Source organism: Lolium perenne, chromosome 5 (genome assembly GCF_019359855.2).
Source record: "Lolium perenne isolate Kyuss_39 chromosome 5, Kyuss_2.0, whole genome shotgun sequence".
Taxonomy (NCBI): domain Eukaryota; kingdom Viridiplantae; phylum Streptophyta; class Magnoliopsida; order Poales; family Poaceae; genus Lolium; species Lolium perenne.
In genome coordinates, this window is record NC_067248.2 from 16,892,180 (window position 1) to 16,913,646 (window position 21,467).

Genomic DNA, 21,467 nt, shown 5'->3' on the forward strand with positions numbered 1-21,467 from the left:
AAGTATCGAACACCGACCACCGACAACAAATATCACCGGATCCGGAGACCAGCGAGACGACCAGGCCATCTGCCCCCTGACGCCACCGGTTGGAGCGACGTCGAGATGGAGGAAGAGTAGATGCAAATTATTTCGACGCGGCGCAGTCTCCTCCATAGAAGGAACGCCTCAAGAAAAAAATACTAGGCAACCCGGGCTAGAGGCCAGAGCAGTCACTCCGGAGTCCCCACCCCCTCCCATCGCCTGAGCGGCCGACGGAGGAGGCAGGGACCGGCGACTTGGCCGGTCGGGAGGAGATGAGCGCCGCCTAGATCACTTTTCCCTGGAGCGGTTGTTTTTTCCTGGAGGAACCGCCTCGCACAGGGTTTTGGTTTCCTCCTCACCCAGGTATCTGGCTCGGTGTTGGGCTAACCGTCGTCGTCATAAAAGTGACCACTATATTATGTATTCGGAGCTTGGCCATCGCCTCCATTACTATCACGTTGGTCTCCCGCAGCACATGAGTCCACTCCATTGATCTCAGTGTCACACTGGCCGTCCGCAACCTCAACGAAGGTTAACGTCCGGTTTAACACAATCGTTGCCGCCGTGTACTATGGCGGCATGGTCGTTGCCGAGGCAGTGCTACTGCCCATCTTCCAGGTGGCGCTCGCTGAGCGCTTCTTGGCGGCCATAGCGCCACACATGGGAAGCAATGTCGCCAGGGGAGTCCGTCGACGTGATTTGGTTCGGTCGGGTGGACACGGTGTGCAGACTGACGTTCCAGCAGGTGAAAGGCGCAGAAGCGGCCAACTTGAGGAAGGTGGTACGCTGCGATGACGCACCTCTGTGTTTCGACAATAGGACGGTGCCGTTCACTTCCGGGATGATCGTCGGGCCGCTGAGTCCGTGCACAGTCAAGTGAGTTGCGGATCTACGGTGCCTGCAGCTAGCCTATACTTGCTTACATTTATAAATGGAGTACTGGGATACTGTGAATGGTAATTCCAGGCTGTGCATGAAGTTTTAAAATTTGTTTTGTGCCAAGGGATATTTCACATTTTCACTGTTTTTTTTCACAATTCTAGCCTATGCCTCGGAGGTATTGAGGTGTTAGCTTAAAGATTTAAGCACAACTAGCAGGATTAATACGGAGCGCTACCATCACCAGGTAGATACCGGCACATATAATTATGTATTTACTTTTGTTGGCATGCTACGAAAACGGCGAGTCACTTTACCTCAAAAAATTGATCGACATGGCACAAAAATTATATCATTGGAAATTTTTTTAGCATACGAATCTAATGATATAGATTTTGTAGACATAAAATTTAATTTTATTGACCAAATCAATGGTTAAAGTTTGTCATAAACCACGTGCGTGCCTGTTAAATCGAGACGGAGGGAGTAATAAAGGAGAAGTAATTAATATTTTCGTTTGTGGGTGATGGGCTGTTATTAGACCGGGGAACATGCACAGCATGCATAAGCATATGCGACTATATGAACGTACGCCAGCAGGCCGCAGCTAGCTAGCTAGCTTGAACATGGTGCAAAATATAAGGTACAACATCAAGTATAAAGTAGTGAATATCTATATGAAGTCGAGTATACTGATTACTGATCATACCTATAAGTATACAAAATATTATCACAAGAAAACAAATTTTAAATTTGATTGCAAAACATGTAAAGGGATACCGATGTTTCAAAACTATTTTTGTAAAGATATTTTGCCAAAGGTTGCAACTTCATGTACCGAAGAGTTGGTGCCACTATATAACAAAATGACAATAGAGAGTCATTCCTGTAGGCTGGTCTCAACTCGGGCCCGAGACATTCCGATTTGTCAATGAAGGGTTTTGACACGGAGGGTTTGCATATTTTCTAAAAATTTAACAATATGTATATAAATTCACTATTAATATAAATAAATCTATACAATTAAGCTAAGGTTATTTTGTAATTACATTTGTGTTCATTTCTTTTATTTTACGAAAAAATCATATAAAAAACAATGCACCAATCGGGAGTTGGAGTATGCGTTCATATTTATAATATACCATGTTTTTGAAGCGTGTCATGTATTTCAAATGCTTATAGGAGATGAAGCGAAGAAAATGCCACACAAAACAATACAAAATTCTCATTTGTTAGTTCTCTTTCCTATCAATAAATGATAAGTTATGTTCAATTAATTGTATCATGATTACTTTGCTATTCCACTCAGAAAATCATTCCTCTCAAAAATAACTTATTACTTTGCTGAGTAGAATAGCAAAGTAATTTATTACTAAGTAATAGCAAAGTAATTCATTACTCAAAATAGCAAAGTAATATAAATATTATAACGACGCCCTCGCATTTGCGAGGGCCACCTTGCTAGTTAAGCATAACAAGATTGCAGCAACAATAACTTCACAAACTTTATAGATAGACTAATCATAATGTATCATCCATCGGATCCCAACAAACACAACACCGATTACATCAGATGGATCTCAATCATGTAAGGCAGCTCATGAGATCATTGTATTGAAGTACATGGGACGGAGAGTACCAACTAGCTACTTCTAGAACCCGTAGTCCATGGGGGAACTACTCACAGAGCATGATGGAGGCGGTGTCGTCGATGGAGATGGCTTCCGGGGGCACTTCCCCGTCCCGGCAGGTGCCGTAACGAGACACGTCCCCCGAATTGGAGTTTCGCGATGGCGGCGGCGCCCCTGGAGTCTTTCTGGAGTTTCGTCAATTGGTATCGAGTTTTTAGGTCGAAAGGGCTTATATAGGCGAAGAGGCGGCGCAGGAGGGTCGACAGGGTGGCCTCCCCATAGGGGGGCGCGGCCAGGGTGTGGCCCGCGCGGCCCACCCGTGTGGTGGCCCCCTGGCTCTCCTCCGACTCTCCTTCGGTGTTCTGGATGCTTCCGGGAAAAGTAGGATGTTTGGCGTTGATTTCGTCCAATTCCGAAAATATTGCCCGAACAGCCTTTCTGGAACCAAAAACAGCAGAAAACAGGAACTGACACTGTGGCATCTTGTTAATAGGTTAGTTCCGGAAAACGCATAAAATCATTATAAAGTGCAAGCAAAACATGTAAGTATTGTCATAAAACAAGCATGGAACGTCAGAAATTATGGATACGTTGGAGACGTATCATACATCAAACGCCATTGCGTAAATGGGTGGTTATAAAGATGGGATTAAGTATTTGGAAAGTGTGAGTTGAGGCATATGGATCAATAGTGGGATTTGTTCATCCTGATGACGGATAGATATACTCTGGGCCCTCTCGGTGGAAGATCGTCTAATTAGCTTGCAAGCATATGATTTGATCATAAGAGATGACATACCACGGTACGAGTAAAGAGTACTTGTCAGTAACGAGGTTGAACAAGGTATGGAGATACCGATGATCAAACCTCGGATAAGTAAAATATCGTGTGACAAAGGGAATTGACATCATATGTAAATTGTTCAATCGATCACTAAGTCATCGTTGAATATGTGGGAGCCATTATGGATCTCCAGATCCCGCTATTGGTTATTGCTCGGAGAGGAGTCTCGACCATGTCTGCATAGTTCGCGAACCGTAGGGTGACGCGCTTAAGGTTCGATGTCGCATAAGTAGATTTGAATATGGTATGGAGATGAAGTTTGTTCGGAGTCTCGGATGTGATCCAGGATGTCACGAGGAGGTCCGGAATAGTCCGGAGAATAAGATTCATATAAGGAAAGTTGATTTCTGGGTTTCGGAAATGTTCGGGATTTTTCCGGTGGTTGACTGGAAGGTTCTAGAAGGTTCCGGAGGGGTCCACCATGGGGCCCACGACCTAGGAGGCCTAGCATGGGCCGAGGGGATGCTCCCTGGCCTAATGGGCCAGGGGCACTTGCCCCCCAAGGCCCAGGCCGGCCAACCCCCTAGGGTTTCCCTGGGGGGATCAACTTGGGGGAGGGGAAAGCCCTCTCCCCCCCTTTGGCCGCCGCCCCCCCTAACCCTAGATGGGAAGGGGGCCACCCTGGCCGGCTGGCCCCCTATATAAAGAGGGGAGGGGGTGGCCGGCCACCACCCGCCATCATTACCTCCTCCTCTGGCCGCCTCTCCCTCCACCATACGCTGCTCCGGCTTAGGCGAAGCCCTGCAGCTTTTCTTCCTCCACTACCACCACCACACCGTCGTGCTGCTGGAATTTGGAGGAGATCTACCACACCTCCGCTGCCCGCTGGAACGGGAGAGGAAGGAGCTTCATCGACACCGTACGCGCGATCGAGTACGGAAGTGCTGCCGGATTGCAGCACCGGGGATGATCGTCTACACCAACAACGAGATTAATCTCGTAGGCTTTGGAATCTTCGAGGGTTAGTCTCATCTCCATCTCGTTGCTTCGATCTTGTAGATTAGATCTTGGGTGTTCCATAGATTAGATCTTGGATTTATTCGTCTTTGCGGTAGGAAATTTTTTGTTTTCTATGCTACGAACCCAATCACTCTCCTATCCTTTGGTATTTCGTCTTCTGAAGCTTGCACTAACACTTCCGGTTGCGACTGCCACCGTTGAGAGATGTTTCTCAGCTATGAAGATTGTGAAGAATGCACTTCGTAACAAAATCGGCGATGATTGTATGAGTCATAGTCTCATTTGCTTCGTGGAAAAGGCATTGTTGGATACAATTACAAATGAAGTGATCGTTGATCGTTTCCATAAGATGAAAAATCGTCGAGGGAGGAATACAGTGTAATGATTTCATATCTTAAACCTTTGTTGTATGTTTACCACTTCCATTGGTTTTTTGGCTAATCATGTGGTTTCTCTTAACAGGTAACAACAACTATATGGAAGATTATGAAGTGCACTGGGATATCTGAACATTTTTATCTATAAAGATTGTTCACTTTAGTGATGAACTTTTGAGAAACAAAGTTGCTGTCGTATTATGTGTTGTGCTACTATTGGATATTTGAATGAATTTTTTATGAGAAAATACTCTATGCATTCTATATATTATATTGACATATTAGTGGATTATACAAGCTGGTATGTTCATGGCTTCCTATACATATGGCCCCAGGTCAGTTTTTGTCCTCGGTCCGCCACTGCAGGGAATTCCTCCCCTCCAACCTTGAAAGTCACGTCGGCGTGCTCCTTGGTCTCCAGCAGACTCTGAAGGTGCGCTGTAATGTCCGACGGCGGCAGGTATGTAGCTGGAGGAATCTGTGAAGGGTCCTTCACGACGGCAACGACGCACTTGATCATGACGCGGTCTCCGGCAGCGTAGCCGGATTCCTCTAGCAGGCTCCTTCTTACGGAGAAGAAGCAGTGCCTCCACGATGTCGGGTGGTGGCCGAAGTTGAACTTGGCCGGCGGGGACGACCACGAGAACATCCGGGTGGCCCGGTGGAAGAAGCAGAGCGAGGAGGTCGCCCGCACCGGCGCCGCCGCGGCACTGTCATAGGGAATCGGAGGTGGCTATACAAGCCATTCGTGTACGAGAACAATATTTCACAATCTTCTTTTATTACCATCAATTGTATTGAGTTCCATTCATATATATTGAGGCATTTTTTTAATTTAGATGGAACGCCTGTGGGACTCTCTCATAACGGAGGATCACATACGAGCATTTCAAGAGGAACTTGCAGGATTGTTTCTTACCGAGGTCATAGCTCGAACTGGAGAATACCATCGGGAGTTCATAATGCTATGACTTAGGGATATGAATAGATATGATACCTTCTGGTCCTGGCTTTATATATTGTAAATATGTATTACTTGTACTGTATTTCATGACGATATCTATATATACATGGCTATGTTTGAGGTTTCTTGAATGATGTATGCATTGCAGAATTGAATGAATAGTATAAAACTCTGAAACTCTGCCGGGCCAGAGAAACTGGCCGCGGCAGAGAAATGCTGCTCCACACTGAACCTCTGCCGCGGTAGAGTAACGGCCATTTTCTCTGCCGCGACAGAGACCATCTAATCCCGGTTCGTATGACGAACCGGGACCAAAGGTCCTCCACCACCACGAACCCCTGGCCTCACCACGTGGCGGGGTCTTTGATCCCGGTGTACATTTGAACCGGGATTAAAGGGTTGAGGCATTAATCCCGAATGTTTAGTCTCGGTTGTAAAACTGGAACTAAAGGCCCTAACGAACTGGGATTATAGGCCCTTTTCCTACTAGTGATTCAGTCATAGAAGATGCATGCAACAACAATGAAAATCAGGTCGCTTGATCCATCTGCTGCCTTTTGTGCTCTTGATAATTTTCTGCGGCATTGCTTGCCTTGGATTTGGTCGGGCAGTTGCAAAGCGGAGCAACAACTCCACAACGTCGATGCAACCACTTCCCGGTCGACCTAATCGTCACTCGCTGCTGCCGTGGAACTACTCTTCTGCCGATGGCACGAACAAGACATACCTGAAGGCTACCGTTACTAGCGAACTAGTGCGATAGATTAGAGTTGAGAAATCTTTCATTTGCATGCAACCAAAGGCCGAGTATTTTTTAGAGATGCTAAATTGTGCGCAACCAAACACATGGTTAAACCACGCCATGGCCCCCCTATGATTTTTTTTCCTGAAACAACCCTTAAAATTTGTAGATTTGCCCCTAAATTTAGTAAATTTTAGCTATATGACCCCCTCCAACTTATGTGCTGTACATTTAGCACCCTTTGTCTTGTATTCCTGGCTCCGTCCCTGCTGGCGGCCGCGGATCGGTATGCTGTACAAATGCTCAAGTCGGTGTGCGAAAGCATCCTCTGCAAGGGGATTGACACCAGGTCCGTCATAACCACTCTGGGTTTAACCGATCAACATAACTGCATCGGCCTCAAAGATGCTTGCATTCAGTTCATCGCCGCCTCGAAAAAAACACACGATATGGTGGCAAACCAAGGCTACGCTCAGCTCAAAAGAACTTGTCCAGTTGGTTTAGTAGAAACGTGGGAGAAACTTAACAGAACGTGACGCTTTATCTGTAACTTAACAGTGCCTCTTTCTAGAGAAAATGTCATCAAGTTTAGGTGAATGATAAATGCTTTTTGCTGATACTCCTATACTAATTAGGGTGTGTCTATGTCTAAGTTGACTGAGATTTTCTTAAGTCTCAGTCAACCCAGAAAAGTGCAACTGCAGTTTAAAAAAAGTGCAACTCGGTTCAGTTGCACATTTCTGGCAGAAAAGTGCAATTGCACTTTTTTTAACAGAAAAGTGCAACTCAAGCACTTTTTTGTAATTGACTTAGACTTAAAAAAATCTCAGTTGACAGAGACATAGCAAAACCGTACTAATTAATACTTCCTCTTATTCATACTACCTCCATCCCAAGACCTAAGGCTTATATTTTTTAGAAAAGTCAAAGTAAGTAAAGTTTGACCAAATTTTCTGAATAATCTATCAACAAATATGATATTTTGTAGATATCATATGAAAATATATTTATTATCTATCTAATAATGTTAATTTTGTATTTTGCATGTTAATAATTTTTGATAAAAAATTGGTCAAACTTGACATAGTTTAACATTCTAAACAAAATATAGGCCTTAAGCCTTGGAATGGAGGTAGTATTACTTGTCACTAGTATGGATGTACCTAGAACTAAAATATGTCTAGATACATCTATATTAATGGCAACCAATATGGATCGGAGGGAGTAGCTACTCTCTCGGTTTCATGTTGAGAATTTAGATATAATAGGAAGGCTTGGTGCGGTGACACGCCGCACCTGTGGTGTTGATTTCTTGGTGTATACATCTAGTTTAGATAAATAAAAGAAGACATGAAACCATCAATAATAGGACATGGTAATATTTTTTCGAATAAAAGATGATACAGATAGTGGAGGTAGGGTGATGGTGAGGTGATAAATAAAATAGGCGACAAATAGTTGATTATATACGTAGGATGACCATAAGGCAATTAATAAAACAAGGCATGACGTGGTTAATAAAAAAGACATTGTATGTATAATTTATAAAAGAGACGACGAATAATAAAGTATTTTTTGTGATGAATAATGAAGCCTTTAATGGTGTTGCGGAAGAAGGTAGTAGTATTCCCGTTGGATGATATTGATGCACGCGATCAATAGAAAAATATAGTAGTATTTTCTCGAATAAAAGACGACGTGAATAGTCGAGTAGTTGTTCCCCCGAAGTTATTGTAGGAGAACCCCGACAATCACTATTGGAAAACCACTACCAAATAATTACAGTAGAAAAATTACGTACTTTTGATGTACCGTTGAAATTTTTACCGTAGAAGAACTACTGTAAAAACTAATGGTTGCAATAAAAAAATACTATCAAAGAATTACTCGAAGGAGATCGTAGTATTTTCCTTGAATAAAAAAGGTGATGAATAATTGAGTATGTTTCTAACAATTATGGTAGAAGAATCCCGAAAATACTACAAAAAGAGTAGTACAAAAAAGGTATTTATAGTTGGAGTGTTAGAGTGTAAAATTACTACTAAAGAATGACCTCACCATTCAGTAATCACAGCTGGATAATTATCATCGAAGAATAACCATTGCGGTTGAAGATTTGTGTCAAAAATATTTAGGTTCGTGCAATATAGGAAAAAAGACAGTTGTGAAATTATCATTGAAGAAGTATGCACCACCAAAGAATTATAGTTGCATAATTAGCATCAAGAAATTACTGCTGGTGATGATTTATACTGAAAACTACTATAAAATTATTGGAAAAAACTATTACTCACTACTTACGCTGGAAAAATATGCACCGCCAAGGAATTACGATTGGGTAACTATCATCGAGAAATTACTACTGAAGCTGTAGATGTGTAAAAAAATTAATGTAAAAAATCAATGAAATAAATTACTACACACTATTCACTATCAAGTACTGTTTATACTTAGTCACTGTAGATGTGCATGAATAGTAACTCAACCATTATGGTGCTTTCATTTGGTTCAACTTTAATACTTACACACCATAGATGTGCGTGAATACTAACTCAATCTTACGGTCGTGTACCGTTGAAACTTTTACCCTAGAAGAACTACCGTAAAAACTAACGATTGCCATAAAATTACTATCAAAGAATTACTCTAAGAAGATGGTAGTATTTTTCTTGAATAAAAGAGGTGATGAATAGTTTAGTATGTTTCTTAAAGTTATGGCAGAAGAATCTTGAAAATACTACAAAAGGTATTTATAGTTGGAGTGTTAGAGTGTAAAATTACTACTAAAGATTGACCTCACCATGCAGTAATCACATTTGAATAATTATCATCTAAGAATAATGACTGCGGTTGAAGATTTTTGTGTCAAAAATATTAAGGTTCATCAAATATAGGAAAAAGACAGTTGTGAAATTATCGGTGAAGAAGTATGCACCACCAAAGATTTATAGTTGGGTAATTATCATCGAGAAATTATTGATGATTTATACCGAAAACTACTATTGAAAAAAAACTATTACTCACTACTTACGCCGGAAAATTATGCACCACCAAAGAATTACGATTGGTTAATTATCGTCAAGAAATTACTACTGAAGTTGTAGATGTGTAAAAAAAATTACTGTAAAAATCAATGGAATAAGATACTGCACACTATTCACTATCAATTATTGTTCATACTTAGTCACTGGCAGAAGAATCCCGAAAATACTACGAAGGAAGGTATTGATAGTTGGAGTGTTAGAGTGTAAAATTACTACTAAAGATTGATCTCACCATTCAATAATCATAGTTGTATTATTATCATCGAAGAATAACGATTGCGGTTGAAGATTTGTGTCAAAAATATTAAGGTTCGTGAAATATAGGAAAAAGGCAGTTTTGAAATTATCGTTGAAGAAGTATGCACCACCAAAGAATTATAGTTGGATAATTATCATCGAGAAGCTGTAGATGTGTAAAAAAAACTTACTGTAAAAATGAATGGAATAAATTACTGCACACTATTCACTATCAAGTATTGTTTTATACTTAGTCACTGTAGATGTGCATGAATAGTAACTCAACTGCGGTGGTGCCTTCATTCGGTTCAGCTTTAATACTTAGTCCCTGTAGATGTGCATGAATAGTAACTCAATCGTACGTTCGTGTACCATTGAAACTTTTACCCTAGAAGAACTACCGCAAAAACTAACGGTTGCCATAAAAAATACTATCAAAGAATTACTCGAAGAAGATGGTAGTATTTTTCTTGAATAAAAGAGGTGATGAATAATTGAGTATGTTTCTTAAAGTTATGGCAGAAGAATCTTGAAAATACTACAAAAGAAGGTACTTATAGTTGGAGTGTTAAATTACTACTAAAGAATAACCTCACCATTCAGTAATCACATTTGGATGATTATCATCGAAGAATAACGACTGCGGTTGAAGATTTGTGTCAAAAATATTAAGGTTCATGAAATATAGGAAAAATACATTTGTGAAATTATCGTCGAAGAAGTATGCACCACCAAAGATTTACAGTTGGGTAATTGTCATCGATAAATTACTGCCTGGTGATTTATACCGAAAACTACTGTAAAACTTATTGAAAAACTATTGCTTACTACTTAAGCTGGAAAAATATGCACCGCCAAAGAATTACGATTGGTTAATTATCATCGAGAAATTACTACTGAAGTTGTAGATGTGTATAAAAAGTTACTTTAAAATCAATGGAATAAAATATTGCACACTATTCACTATCAAGTACTATTTATACTTAGTCATTGTAGATGTGCATTAATAGTAACTCAACGTTGTGATGCCTCCATTTGGTTCAGCTTTAATATATAGTAGTACACCTAGATAGATTTTATGCATAGATACATCGATTTTGAGAAAAGAATGATGAAACGTAGGGAATAGCAACTATGATGGTGTGTTGCGATCGGATTGTTTTGATTCGGTGTATTTTAGGTTATGAGGAATTTCACTAATGGAAGAATGACGATATAGAAGTTATAATTCGATGTTGCGCGATACACAAAATTCTATCCAATTGCAATAAATAAACCCAAGAATTAGAAGTACAGTCCTCATTTCGTATGACAATTTGACTAACGATACCACATTTTTACAGATCTGTACATGTCATTGTCTGACCAACGCATCTGAACATGTAGAAATATACGTAAGAAATTGTTGGTGGCACCACGACCCACCATGAATCTCTATTTTCTTTATTTAGTACATGTATGTGCAGGAGCAGCAAGCAGGGGCTGGTGGACTAGCTGGGTGCGAAGCGGTCGAACAGCATGTACACCGTCGCGTCCAACATCCGGCCACCACTGGTTATATATAGTCTCCTTCCGGTCGACACCGGGCTTCCCCGCAGCTGCGGCTGCCTTCTTCCCGTGGACGGCGGCCATTCTCATTTGCTGCTGTTTGTGCTCGTTGTTGCTCACTGTCGGCGCCATGGCCTGGCGCTTCTAGCCACGCAGCGCGGCGGAGAGCTCGCCCAGCCAGATGGCGCCGGCGATGTCGGGCCCTCTCGTCGTGGAAGACATGGCTATTAGGTAAATGCCGGCTGCCTTGACGTCAGCTACTTCTCTCGGTCTCTCAGACGGACTGGTGATGGGTGATCCTGATCCTGATGTTGTTGGCTAGCTATACATGCCCGATTATGTATAGATAGATAGAGGGTCAAGGCTGGCAGGTAGGAAGATTGGCATATTCTAGGTAGTTGGAGGCGTCGAGACCCACACGGCAAACTACAATACCAGCCAGCCTGGTCAAACTAACGCATATGCTAATGCTCTGTCGTCGTCTATTCCTATCGCTTACGACCTGCCGCCACGCTGTCTCCACGTGTGACTACGATTACGATCGGCAGTTCAGTTGCGTTGGTCCGTGCGATGATGGCGCCACGTTTTACCGACGCGGTAAAAGAAAGTCAGAATATTCAATTGTAGACTAGTAATAAACGGCTTGGCTGTACAACATAAGAGATGCAGAAGAAACATGATAACTAACCCTATGTGTACAATATGTGGAATTGAAGAGGCGGATGGTTATCACGCTACTATGCAATGCACAAAGGTTGTGCGCTTCGATCAAGTCTAAGAGGGATATGGGATCTACCAAAGGAGGAGGAGTTGACTAAATCAGGCAAGGAATGGGCTCTCCCTGTACTGAGCATCTCAGTTCTAGTATGAGGGCGAAAGTTATGTTAATTTGGTGGAGAGCTTAGCATCTGCGAAACAACATAATTCACGGAGATGGAAATTAGTGTGGGATGAAATCATCAGCTGAAGTCCTTGAAAATTCTTTGAGAACTTTAACCAACATCAGTGAAGGCAAGGAAGGCTGCGAGGAAATGGATGTCAAAGGAAAGAGACCGGTCAATGAACTGGAGATTATACGGGCAAAGAAACAATACATTGTGAAACCAAATGAATGGAAGCCTCCTGATACAGGGCTGGCATTGTCTAAATGTTGATGCTAGCTACGTTTCATAGCATACGCCTCGGCCCAACCTTACGGGTGACCGGCCTCGCTCCGCTCATCAAATGTTAGTCTTCTTTTAGAATGAATTTGGATCATAATACAACAAACTCCACTTTGAGAAAAATTCTATTTTGTTCATGAACTTCAACAATCTCATGAATAAACAAAGAAAACACTTGCCGGCGTCAACAACCACTTGGACTAAACAATTATAACAACCAATCTCGAGCAAAGTTTAAACTTGGAAACATGAACTGGCTTTGTCATCATATCAGCAGGATTATCATGAGTAATTATCTTACATACCTTCAGTTCACCTTATGCAACAATGTCGCGAACATAATGGTACTTGATATCAATGTGCCTTGTCCTCTGATGAAACATTTGATCTTTAGTAACGTATATTGCACTTTGACTGTTAGAAAATAAGTTAATGCAAAAATCATATCCACAAAGCTCCAAGCCTACAGGGGGCCTCGCTCCGCTCGTTAGAAGTTAGCATCCCTTTAGAATGAATTTGGATCACAATACAACAACGTGTAAGGCCGGGCTCATCTACGTGTACGACCTACCGTCGGCCGGAGTTCTACCACAACCTCGTCGCTCGCACGTTGCGAGTGTCTCTGGCCCTCTATCCGTATGTATCATGCTATCCATCGGCGGTCTGTCCGACCTCACGATGCTGCTTCTCTGCCGTGGTGTCGAATGCGTCCATGCCCAACCTCGCATCACGTGGGACTTCCGCCGATGACATGTGTGGCACCAACTTCGTGCTCCCGTGCGCCGGGATGGGCGACGTACGGCACCCGCCTCATCATGGAGGGCGACAGGAAAGATCCCATGGACATAGGCATCCCGACGGGCTTCCACACCCATGTTGCCGTCGACGTGCACGCGTGACACCGGTACGGCGTCCTTCACCTACACCACATCTGGCCGTTGTTTGTAGCACAACTCTCCGCGAACCCCAACCGGAGCTCTCGACTTCCTCACTGACTCGTAGCCTGCGAGGTCCTTCACCATCGAGCTCCACCTGATGTTACATTCCACTCCACTAGAGCCGTCACTGGCCGTTTCATCGACAGCCGATCACAACCTGACTTAGTCCATCCAGCACTCGTTATTGCTAGCCACGGCCGGGGAGCCGTTGATAGGTATTCTTGCTTGTGTTTTTACTTATGCGGTTGGTTACTGGTAACCTCACCACCGAAGGGAAGAGGTAATCAGAAGCGAATTTTGGCTGCAACCAAACAATAGAGACGCTGCTGTAGGCTGCAACTAGGCCTGAAAACCGACCTACCACACGTAGGAAGTTTCTTCTCACTGCGTCTGCGTCAGTGGTGCAATAAATAACTGCGGTCTACGAAACGCGTTAATTTTTCCTCCGTGAGTGGCAGTCTCACGTAATTATAACAGAAATGCGGGGGCCATTCAAAATGCCCGGGGATCAGGACTTCATCGACGCAGAAGCTGGGGAAACTGCTTGGAAATAAACAGGTCGACCGGCCGTAGACTTGGCTTGAGCTGTGTACAGCCTATAAGGGTCACTTCTTTTTAGCTTCTAACCGGGCTTCTAGGTTGCACACAGCTGAAGCCCAAAAGAAGTCTTCGGCCGCCGGCCCGCTTAATTTCACCGCGAAGCTACCATCGCGTGTAATTTCAGAATCTGCATCCGACCAGCTTCCCGAGCTTCTGAGCCAAAATCCCGAACCGGTATGTTAGTTTGCCACCCCGTTTCAGTTCTATTTACAGGATATTGCCACTCCACTTGATAACGTTTCGGTCATGTGAACACGAAACAAGAAGCAGAATAGTGATTGGCCCGCTGCTATTCCACCACAGCCGCCGTTCTTGTCTCTTCGCGATAGTTAGGGAACGAGCGAGGCCTAACAGCGCCGGAGGCGCCCACGGTACTCTGCCCTCCTAATCTCCTTTTCCGGCCAGGTGTGGCTCTATCTGCAGCAGGCGGCAGCCTCCCCACGAGGAGGACGACCTCTCAGATCAAGTAATGGCAGCAACCGCCCATCAGAAGGAAGACCTAGTGCATATGAGATGAATATTAAAAAAGTCAGTATCGCATACATGTATTCAGAAGTACCACTCCGGCACTCTGGTAGTGGATAATCATTAACCATGTTGTTGCGTCTAATGGCTAAAATAATAGTTTCGATGTATTTACAATTTTAGGACATTATTCATGTTTTCCAAAATTACAAGCTCATCTAACCATTTTACACCAAAATATGGGTGTGACTAATTCTAGCTCATTTTTATTGCACTAAAACTACACATATAATCATCACTTATTTAGGGTACATTTCTAATTTGGGGGCGTTACAGTCATTTCACAACTCAACATATCAAATAAGCTAAATCTTCATAAGCCCAAAAGAATAGGATGAACCGGTTTCTAGGAGCTTCTTCCCACCGCAGTTTCTCCCCACCATTTCCTATAAGCCAGCTTATGTATAAGCAGAAGCCCAAAAGAAGTGGGCCTAAGAAGCCCATCTAGAAGCTAAAAAGAGCCGCCGTTGACTGCATCCGTCCTGATCCCCGGGCACTCGTCGCCGGCGTCCTCCTCCCTTCTCGTCGCCGGGCCAGGTGCTGGGTTCACGCCGCCGCCACAGCCCAGCTACTCCGCGGTCTTCCGGCCGGACAGCCGTCCTCCAAGGCAGATCATGCCGCTAGGGCGCTAGGTACGCCTCACCCGTCCATGTCGATGCCGCCGCCGCCGCCGTCGCCGGCGCGCGCTGCTTCTTATTGGCCTGCGCCGGCACGATCCTGGTCGTGGCAGTAATAGTTGATCTTTTCAGCGTTCAGATCGACGACGCGGAGGAATAAAATCCACTCTTCATTGTTGCCTTGTCGCCTGTCGGTGCGCTCGGCCTGCGCTGCTCTGGGCTTGTCGAACGGCCATGCTGGTGGCTCTGGCTCCGGTAACCGAGCGAGCTCCGAGTTGCTGCTACTAGCCAAGGTAAAATCCAGGTTCCGCGGCAGGATTCCCGTAGGGTACGACCCCATCTCCTCCTGCCGTGCTTCCATCTCCTTTTTTTAAACTTAAGGCCTTAGCCCTGCTTTAAATTAATAAAGCAACGACACCAACAAAGTCATGATACAAACTGAGCCACCGCTCCCAAATCCGACACCATCGAGCCACCGCTCAAACACACAAACAAAGACTAACAGGTCCCCTGACCAAGACACAGTCCACACATGAGAGAACAGCAGCAAATAGAGATAGTCCAGCACTAAAAACACACACTGCAACCCAGATACAAGGCGGTGTCAGTGCACCGTCGACGCCGCCAGCTCCGCATGAAGCCTCTGCAGGGTCTCCATCGCCGCGTCCACGAGCCCTCTATCCTTCCACTTCACCAGCATCCTCCATTGCTGCATATATATGATCATTTTATACAAGGCGTCAGCCGGTTTGCCAATAAGAACACCTTCCATAGTTAGCTTATTACGGATATTCCATAGCGCCTAAGCTAACGCCGCGAAGGAGAACCAAACAACCCTCCTATACGCCCCGGATAAACCATGAGAAATAGCGAGGAAATCCCCTAACTTCCGCCCACATAAACCGAGCCAAAGAGCATTTGAAGAAAATATGATCACAGTCCTCAGGCTCGCCACATAAGGAGCAAAGCCCGTTGGACGGCCCTTTCCGTTTGGCCACCTGCAACGAGCAAGGCAGTTTTCCCCATAGGAGTTGCCACAGGAACACTCTTATCCTAGGAGGCACCCGCGTCCGCCAAACCTCCCTAAAATGCGTGACCGCCGCACCCTGCGACAGTCTACAATAGAAGGATTTGGCGGAGAATTCCCCAGAAGGTTCCAAGCGCCAAGATATCGAGTCGTCTTCCGCACTTGCCTGGGTCGATCTGTAGCTAGCTTGTTATCTTTGGAGATTTCGAATATTTTCAATATTACTTACCTTTTGGTCTGCACGAAAACAATCACATCAGTTGTTTCAGTACTTGTAAAACTTATTTGTATCAAAGGAATTATTAGATTTATTGAATATATTTGGAGCAGACAGTTACCACAACTTCTGGCTTGTCTTATTGTTATACCTTTTGTTCTATTACTACGAACAAAGTAAATGCTTGTAGATTCCTGAATGAATCCATTGTTTGTCCACAGGAGGGAAGAAGTCAATCTTTGCACTCCATTCGCTATGAGCATATCAAGGGCCATTGGGTTAATTAGTGGCATCAATGAATTCGTCAACTTTTTTCAGTGGACTGCATCTGCTATTTCATCTCTGCGCTCCCGGTTCTCTGCAACGCAGGAGAAAAATATTCAAGATGAAGTGTCGCATTTGCAAAGAAGCTTACAACGTCTCAGGAATACTCTTCCTGCAATGTATGGCCTTATTGACCGAGCAGAGTGGAGGAGTCACACAAACTGTGTGGCTGAGCTCCTTCCTATACTCAAAGATGCTGTCTATGATGCTGATGACATTCTTGATGAGTTCAGATGGCACGAGCTGAATGTGGCAGGACAGGGCAACGCAACTCACTCTGCTTTTGCTGACTTCTATAAAACCACAATTCAAGGAAGCTTCAACGAAGTGAATGATATCCAAGAGAGGCTGGATGACATTTCTAGTAAGTTCAGTCACATTTCCGGGTTGCATGAAGTGGCACCAGGGTTCGACAAATCAGTCAGGCCAGATACTATCTCTTCAACGACTAAAGAAATGTTTGGTCGTGACAGGGATCTGAAGCAGGTGATGGGATTGCTCGGTGTACCTCAAAATAACAAAGGGGGACGCCAAAAACGCAAGAGAGCAAGTAGCACACTCAATGAATCAACAAGCAACCAAGTTAGTAATGAATCAAGAGCACAAGCTATTCCTGTTTTGCCAATAGTAGGAATGGGAGGCATTGGAAAGACAACTTTGGCCCAACATATATGCAATCATCGACAAGTGAAGTCTTACTTTGATTTGGTAATTTGGATTTGTGCAGATGACTTTGATGTAAAGAGATTAACAAATGATGTCATACAATCATCATCCGGAAAACAGGCAAATGTTGATCATTTAGATTCCCTTCAGCGTGCTCTTTCTGAGAATTTGAGCAATAAGAGGTTCTTGATTGTAGTTGATGACGTGTGGGATGATGCCTTGAAGGAAAATGGGCAGCGCTGGGAGAAGTTTTGTGCACCTTTCAGAAATGTGGTACATGGAAGTATGATGCTTGTTACCACAAGATCTCCAGAAGTTGCTGATGGAGTGCGCACAATGGAGCCGTTCCTGTTAGATGGTTTGACAGATGGTGTACTTTGGGATTTCTTCGAACTCTGCGCTTTTGGGGCTAAGGCTTCTAACAGTAGTCCTGATTTAGAGCGGATTGGTAGAAGCATACTTCCTAAGTTGAAGGGTTCTCCTTTGGCTGCCATAACTCTTGGACGACTGCTAAGAATGAACCTTGATACATCACACTGGAAAAATATACTAGAGAGTGAACTCTGGGAGTTGAAACAAAACGAGACTGATATTTTGCCGGCACTTCGGTTGAGCTACATGTATTTGCCATTCCATTTGAAAAGATGCTTCTCATTCTGTGCCGTGTACCCGAAAGATCACAAATTCGAAAAGGATCGTTTGGCTGAAATCTGGGTAGCAGAAGGCTTTGTGGAACCTCAAGGTGGCACCCCACTTATAGATATTGCCTCTCAATACTTTCAAGACCTTTTCAACCGGTCGTTCTTCCAAAAAGTCGCTGGTTCGCATGTAATGCATGACTTGCTACATGACATGGCACAACTAGTTTCAGTTCATGACTGCTTCATCATAAAAAGTGTGGGTGACTTTGATAATGTTCCTCAGAATATACGTCATCTGTATGTACTCCCTAACAAAGACTTCGACATTTCCCACTTGTTGAGCCTATGTAAGCACACAATGCTTCGTACCATACTTTGCAAGTTCTATGTGAAGAAGGATAGTGTAGATTTTGTAATTGACAGATGGTTTGGTGAACTTAAGCGTATGCGTGTGCTTCTTTGTGCCTCCATAAATAAGTTACCAGATAGTGTTGGCAACCTAAAGCATCTTCGGTACCTTGAGATCACCAGAACATGTCCTTTGAGCAGCATTCCTTCAGAATTCTGTTGCCTCCATAACCTGCAGAGAGTATATGCTGAGAAGTGCAACATAAATAGTTTTCCCAATGACTTCAATAAGTTGATCCATTTGCAGAGATTTGAATCAATAGGGATTCAATATCCAATGAGTCATCTAGATCTTGATGCAGCTTATGGGCGTGGACCAGGTATTAGAGTGATAAAGAACATGAACCAGCTTCGTGATCTGAGAATATATAACCTTGGTGCTATAAGCAAGGAGGAGGCAGCAGAAGCCAAACTGAAGAATAAGAAATATCTCTACAGACTCCAGCTGGATTGGTCTTCCTCAAGGACCTCGATTCCGAATCACAGTGGGACAGAGGTGTTTGAAGTCCTGCAACCTTCTACCAGTCTAGTAGATCTGCTTATTTCAGGTTATCCAGGTGTCTCTCTTCCAAGCTGGTTCCAGCCACAGAATTTCCCCAGGTTAGCAAGGTTGAGCTTTGAAAATTGTGACAGGCTCAAGAACTCAGCTCGGACATTTTCCAGGGTCTCACAGAACATAAATGTAAATGAGACAATTGAGAGCAATGATGCCATCGTTGGTACTTTGTCCTCCTTGAGAGACTTAACCATTTCCGGATGCGGAAATATAGTAAGCCTCCACGATTTTCTGGATCCAGCTTCAGTATCAACCATCAGGAAAATAAAAATTGATGGTTGCGCGAGTTTAGTATCAGTAGCAACTGGCAGTGCATGCCTTGAAGAATTGGAGGTGGTTGATTGTCCAAATATGTGCTCCCAGCATTTTGTGGAGCCCTACCTCAGGCACCTCAAGGTGTTCAATTCTGGGAATCTTGCACACAACATCGACTGCTGCTCGCTCACCGACTTTCAATTCTCCAGCAACTGTGACACCATCACACTGAGTGTTCCAGCTCTAGGGGTGTTGCGTATTTTAAATTGCACACATCTTAGATCAATTAGAACTAGTGGCATTGGAGCATTCCAATCTCTTGTTTACATCACTATCGACGGTTGTGTAGAACTGCCAACCCTTGATGGCTTCCTAACTGCAGATCTACCTGCTGTTGAGGAAATTACTATTTCACGATGCCCTGAGCTACTGTCTCTGCCCAGTGAATTCAGGAGTTTTCATTCTCTCGAGAAGTTTAAAGTTCACTGGTGCCCCCGTGTGAACTGGCAGAGGGGATTGGTGTTACCAGCATCCCTCCAGGAACTCTCCTTCTGCGATTGTGGGGATATCTCCATAGTGTTTCCCAGCTGCTTGCATAACTTAGCGTCCCTCGTTTCACTGCATATTCATGATTGTCAGAGTATAAGGTCCATTCCAGGTTACGTTTGGCAGAGTAATCTCCAATCACTGAAGAGATTAACTATTATTAGTTGTCCAAACCTTGAGTCAATTGGTGGCGAAGAGGCCGTTGCGAAAATAGAGCACCTGGATGTTATATTTTGTCTTAAGATGGGGAACATACCCAGAATCGCTCCATCCCAACTGGAGAGTTGAGCCACTCTTTCCCCAAGGTACGTAGGCTTACAAAGATTTTTATTTCTGTTATTGAGATTTTGTTTCTACTTCCTTGCACTCTTCTGATGTACGGTGCGCTGGTCACAGTCTATGTAGATCTCATGTCTTTTTTTTACTGAAGAAATTTTTTGTTCGGTGCAGTTTATTGATCCATACGTTGATTGCTTTCTTCTTTATGTAAAACGATAACCTGAAGACGTACTGGAAGAGATGGCAGTTTCCTGATCCCTGAACCCAATAAACTACAAGGCATATTCTCCTCTTACTGGAAGAAAAGGAACTCTCTATAATTCTTCATAGTTTTGTGGATAACCATCAGCTCCCCGTTCTGAAGATGGTCACCTGTTTCAAATTAATTTAGTGCAGCTTGCGAGTTGCCACTGAACGAGCTTCACATGGAAATTCTATATACTATGTCAAATAAGTGAATTACCTACTTCATATGTATTGGTCAATCAAATTGTACTGCCATTTAACCATAATATCCTGTTGGGTGGAATTTTCATATTTTATCCTTGCAAGTCTAGCAGTTTTTATTTGGTGATTTGTACTTTTCATGCCGTATGTATTCCTCAATCAAATTGTATTGTTATTCAATCAGAACATCCTCTTGCAGGGAGTACTTTTCGTATGTTACCTTCCTGCAAGTCTGTTTTAATTTTGTGTGGAAGTCTCCCAATGTTTGGATCAATTTTGAATATGCAGCATAACATATGTGAAGGAAGGCGCCGCACAAGGACGACAACAACAGAGGAAAAACTGTCAGTAAGCAGTTTGTAGCACACAACAAAGGTAAGCAACCAACAAGTCAATGGTATTGTTCTGTAGGAGTGGAATTAAAAATGGTTATGTCAAGATTCTCACTTGCCTGTCCTTAGAGCAAGTATTATAGATCATAGATTCGTACACCAGGCTATAAGCGGTTCCACGTCACTAAAATCCGAGGTGTAATTTCAGTTTGACACATTTTGGTTCAGAAATAAGGGATCAGATAGGGAACAGATAGGTCATCTGTAGAGCCGAGGACGTCCTCCAGCAGGGTGCCAGCGCGGCCGCGGTGGCTGTCGAGCTGAGCACGCGGGTAGACTGGATTGGAGCTGGGGCTGTAGGGGACGGCGACAGAGGAGAGGTGCGGTGGGGGAGCAGGAGCCGGCCTGGCAATGCACGGCGGCGCCGACCGGATAAGTTTCTTCACACGAATTTCAATAATCATGACCTTAGTGTGTTTTTTTTTTTGATAAAGGATGCTTTATTACTTTTGGGAAGCAATTACATCCAGCCTCTGCATAACCAGGATGCACACAGCCGTTTATGATAGTCAAGTCTAGAATAAAAAGATGTAAAACTAGAAATTATGCGAAATACATATCGGAACGATGAAACGTAAAACGCCTATGATGGGGGTGGGGCTTCAGTCCGTAGACT

At 43.6% G+C, this 21,467-nt stretch overlaps 1 protein-coding gene and 1 pseudogene across 2 annotated transcripts; one reads left to right on the forward strand and one right to left on the reverse strand.

Annotated features, from left to right (window-relative positions):
* The window catches only part of LOC127303206 (BTB/POZ and MATH domain-containing protein 2-like), a 50,177-nt pseudogene extending 38,795 nt beyond the window's left edge, over positions 1 to 11,382 (reverse strand).
* A 3,533-nt stretch (positions 11,383 to 14,915) lies between these two features.
* LOC127298879 (putative disease resistance protein RGA1) lies at positions 14,916 to 20,840 on the forward strand. 2 transcript variants are annotated; one of them, XM_051328740.2, is made up of 4 exons: positions 14,916 to 15,108; positions 15,226 to 15,386; positions 16,559 to 20,038; positions 20,184 to 20,840. In XM_051328740.2, exon 3 carries the CDS (start codon positions 16,593 to 16,595, stop codon positions 20,019 to 20,021), a length of 3,429 nt encoding a protein of 1,142 aa, XP_051184700.1. In that variant the 5' UTR covers positions 14,916 to 15,108; positions 15,226 to 15,386; positions 16,559 to 16,592; the 3' UTR covers positions 20,022 to 20,038; positions 20,184 to 20,840. The 2 variants fall into 2 exon arrangements, with proteins under 2 accessions (XP_051184700.1, XP_051184702.1); XM_051328742.2 differs by having other exon boundaries at positions 15,233 to 15,386.
* The last annotated feature ends 627 nt before the right edge of the window (positions 20,841 to 21,467 follow it).

Excerpts from the sequence above, each read along its gene's own strand:
- LOC127298879 (XM_051328740.2), top strand. The coding sequence starts at position 16,593 with ATGAGCATATCAAGGGCCATTGGGTTAATTAGTGGCATCAATGAATTC.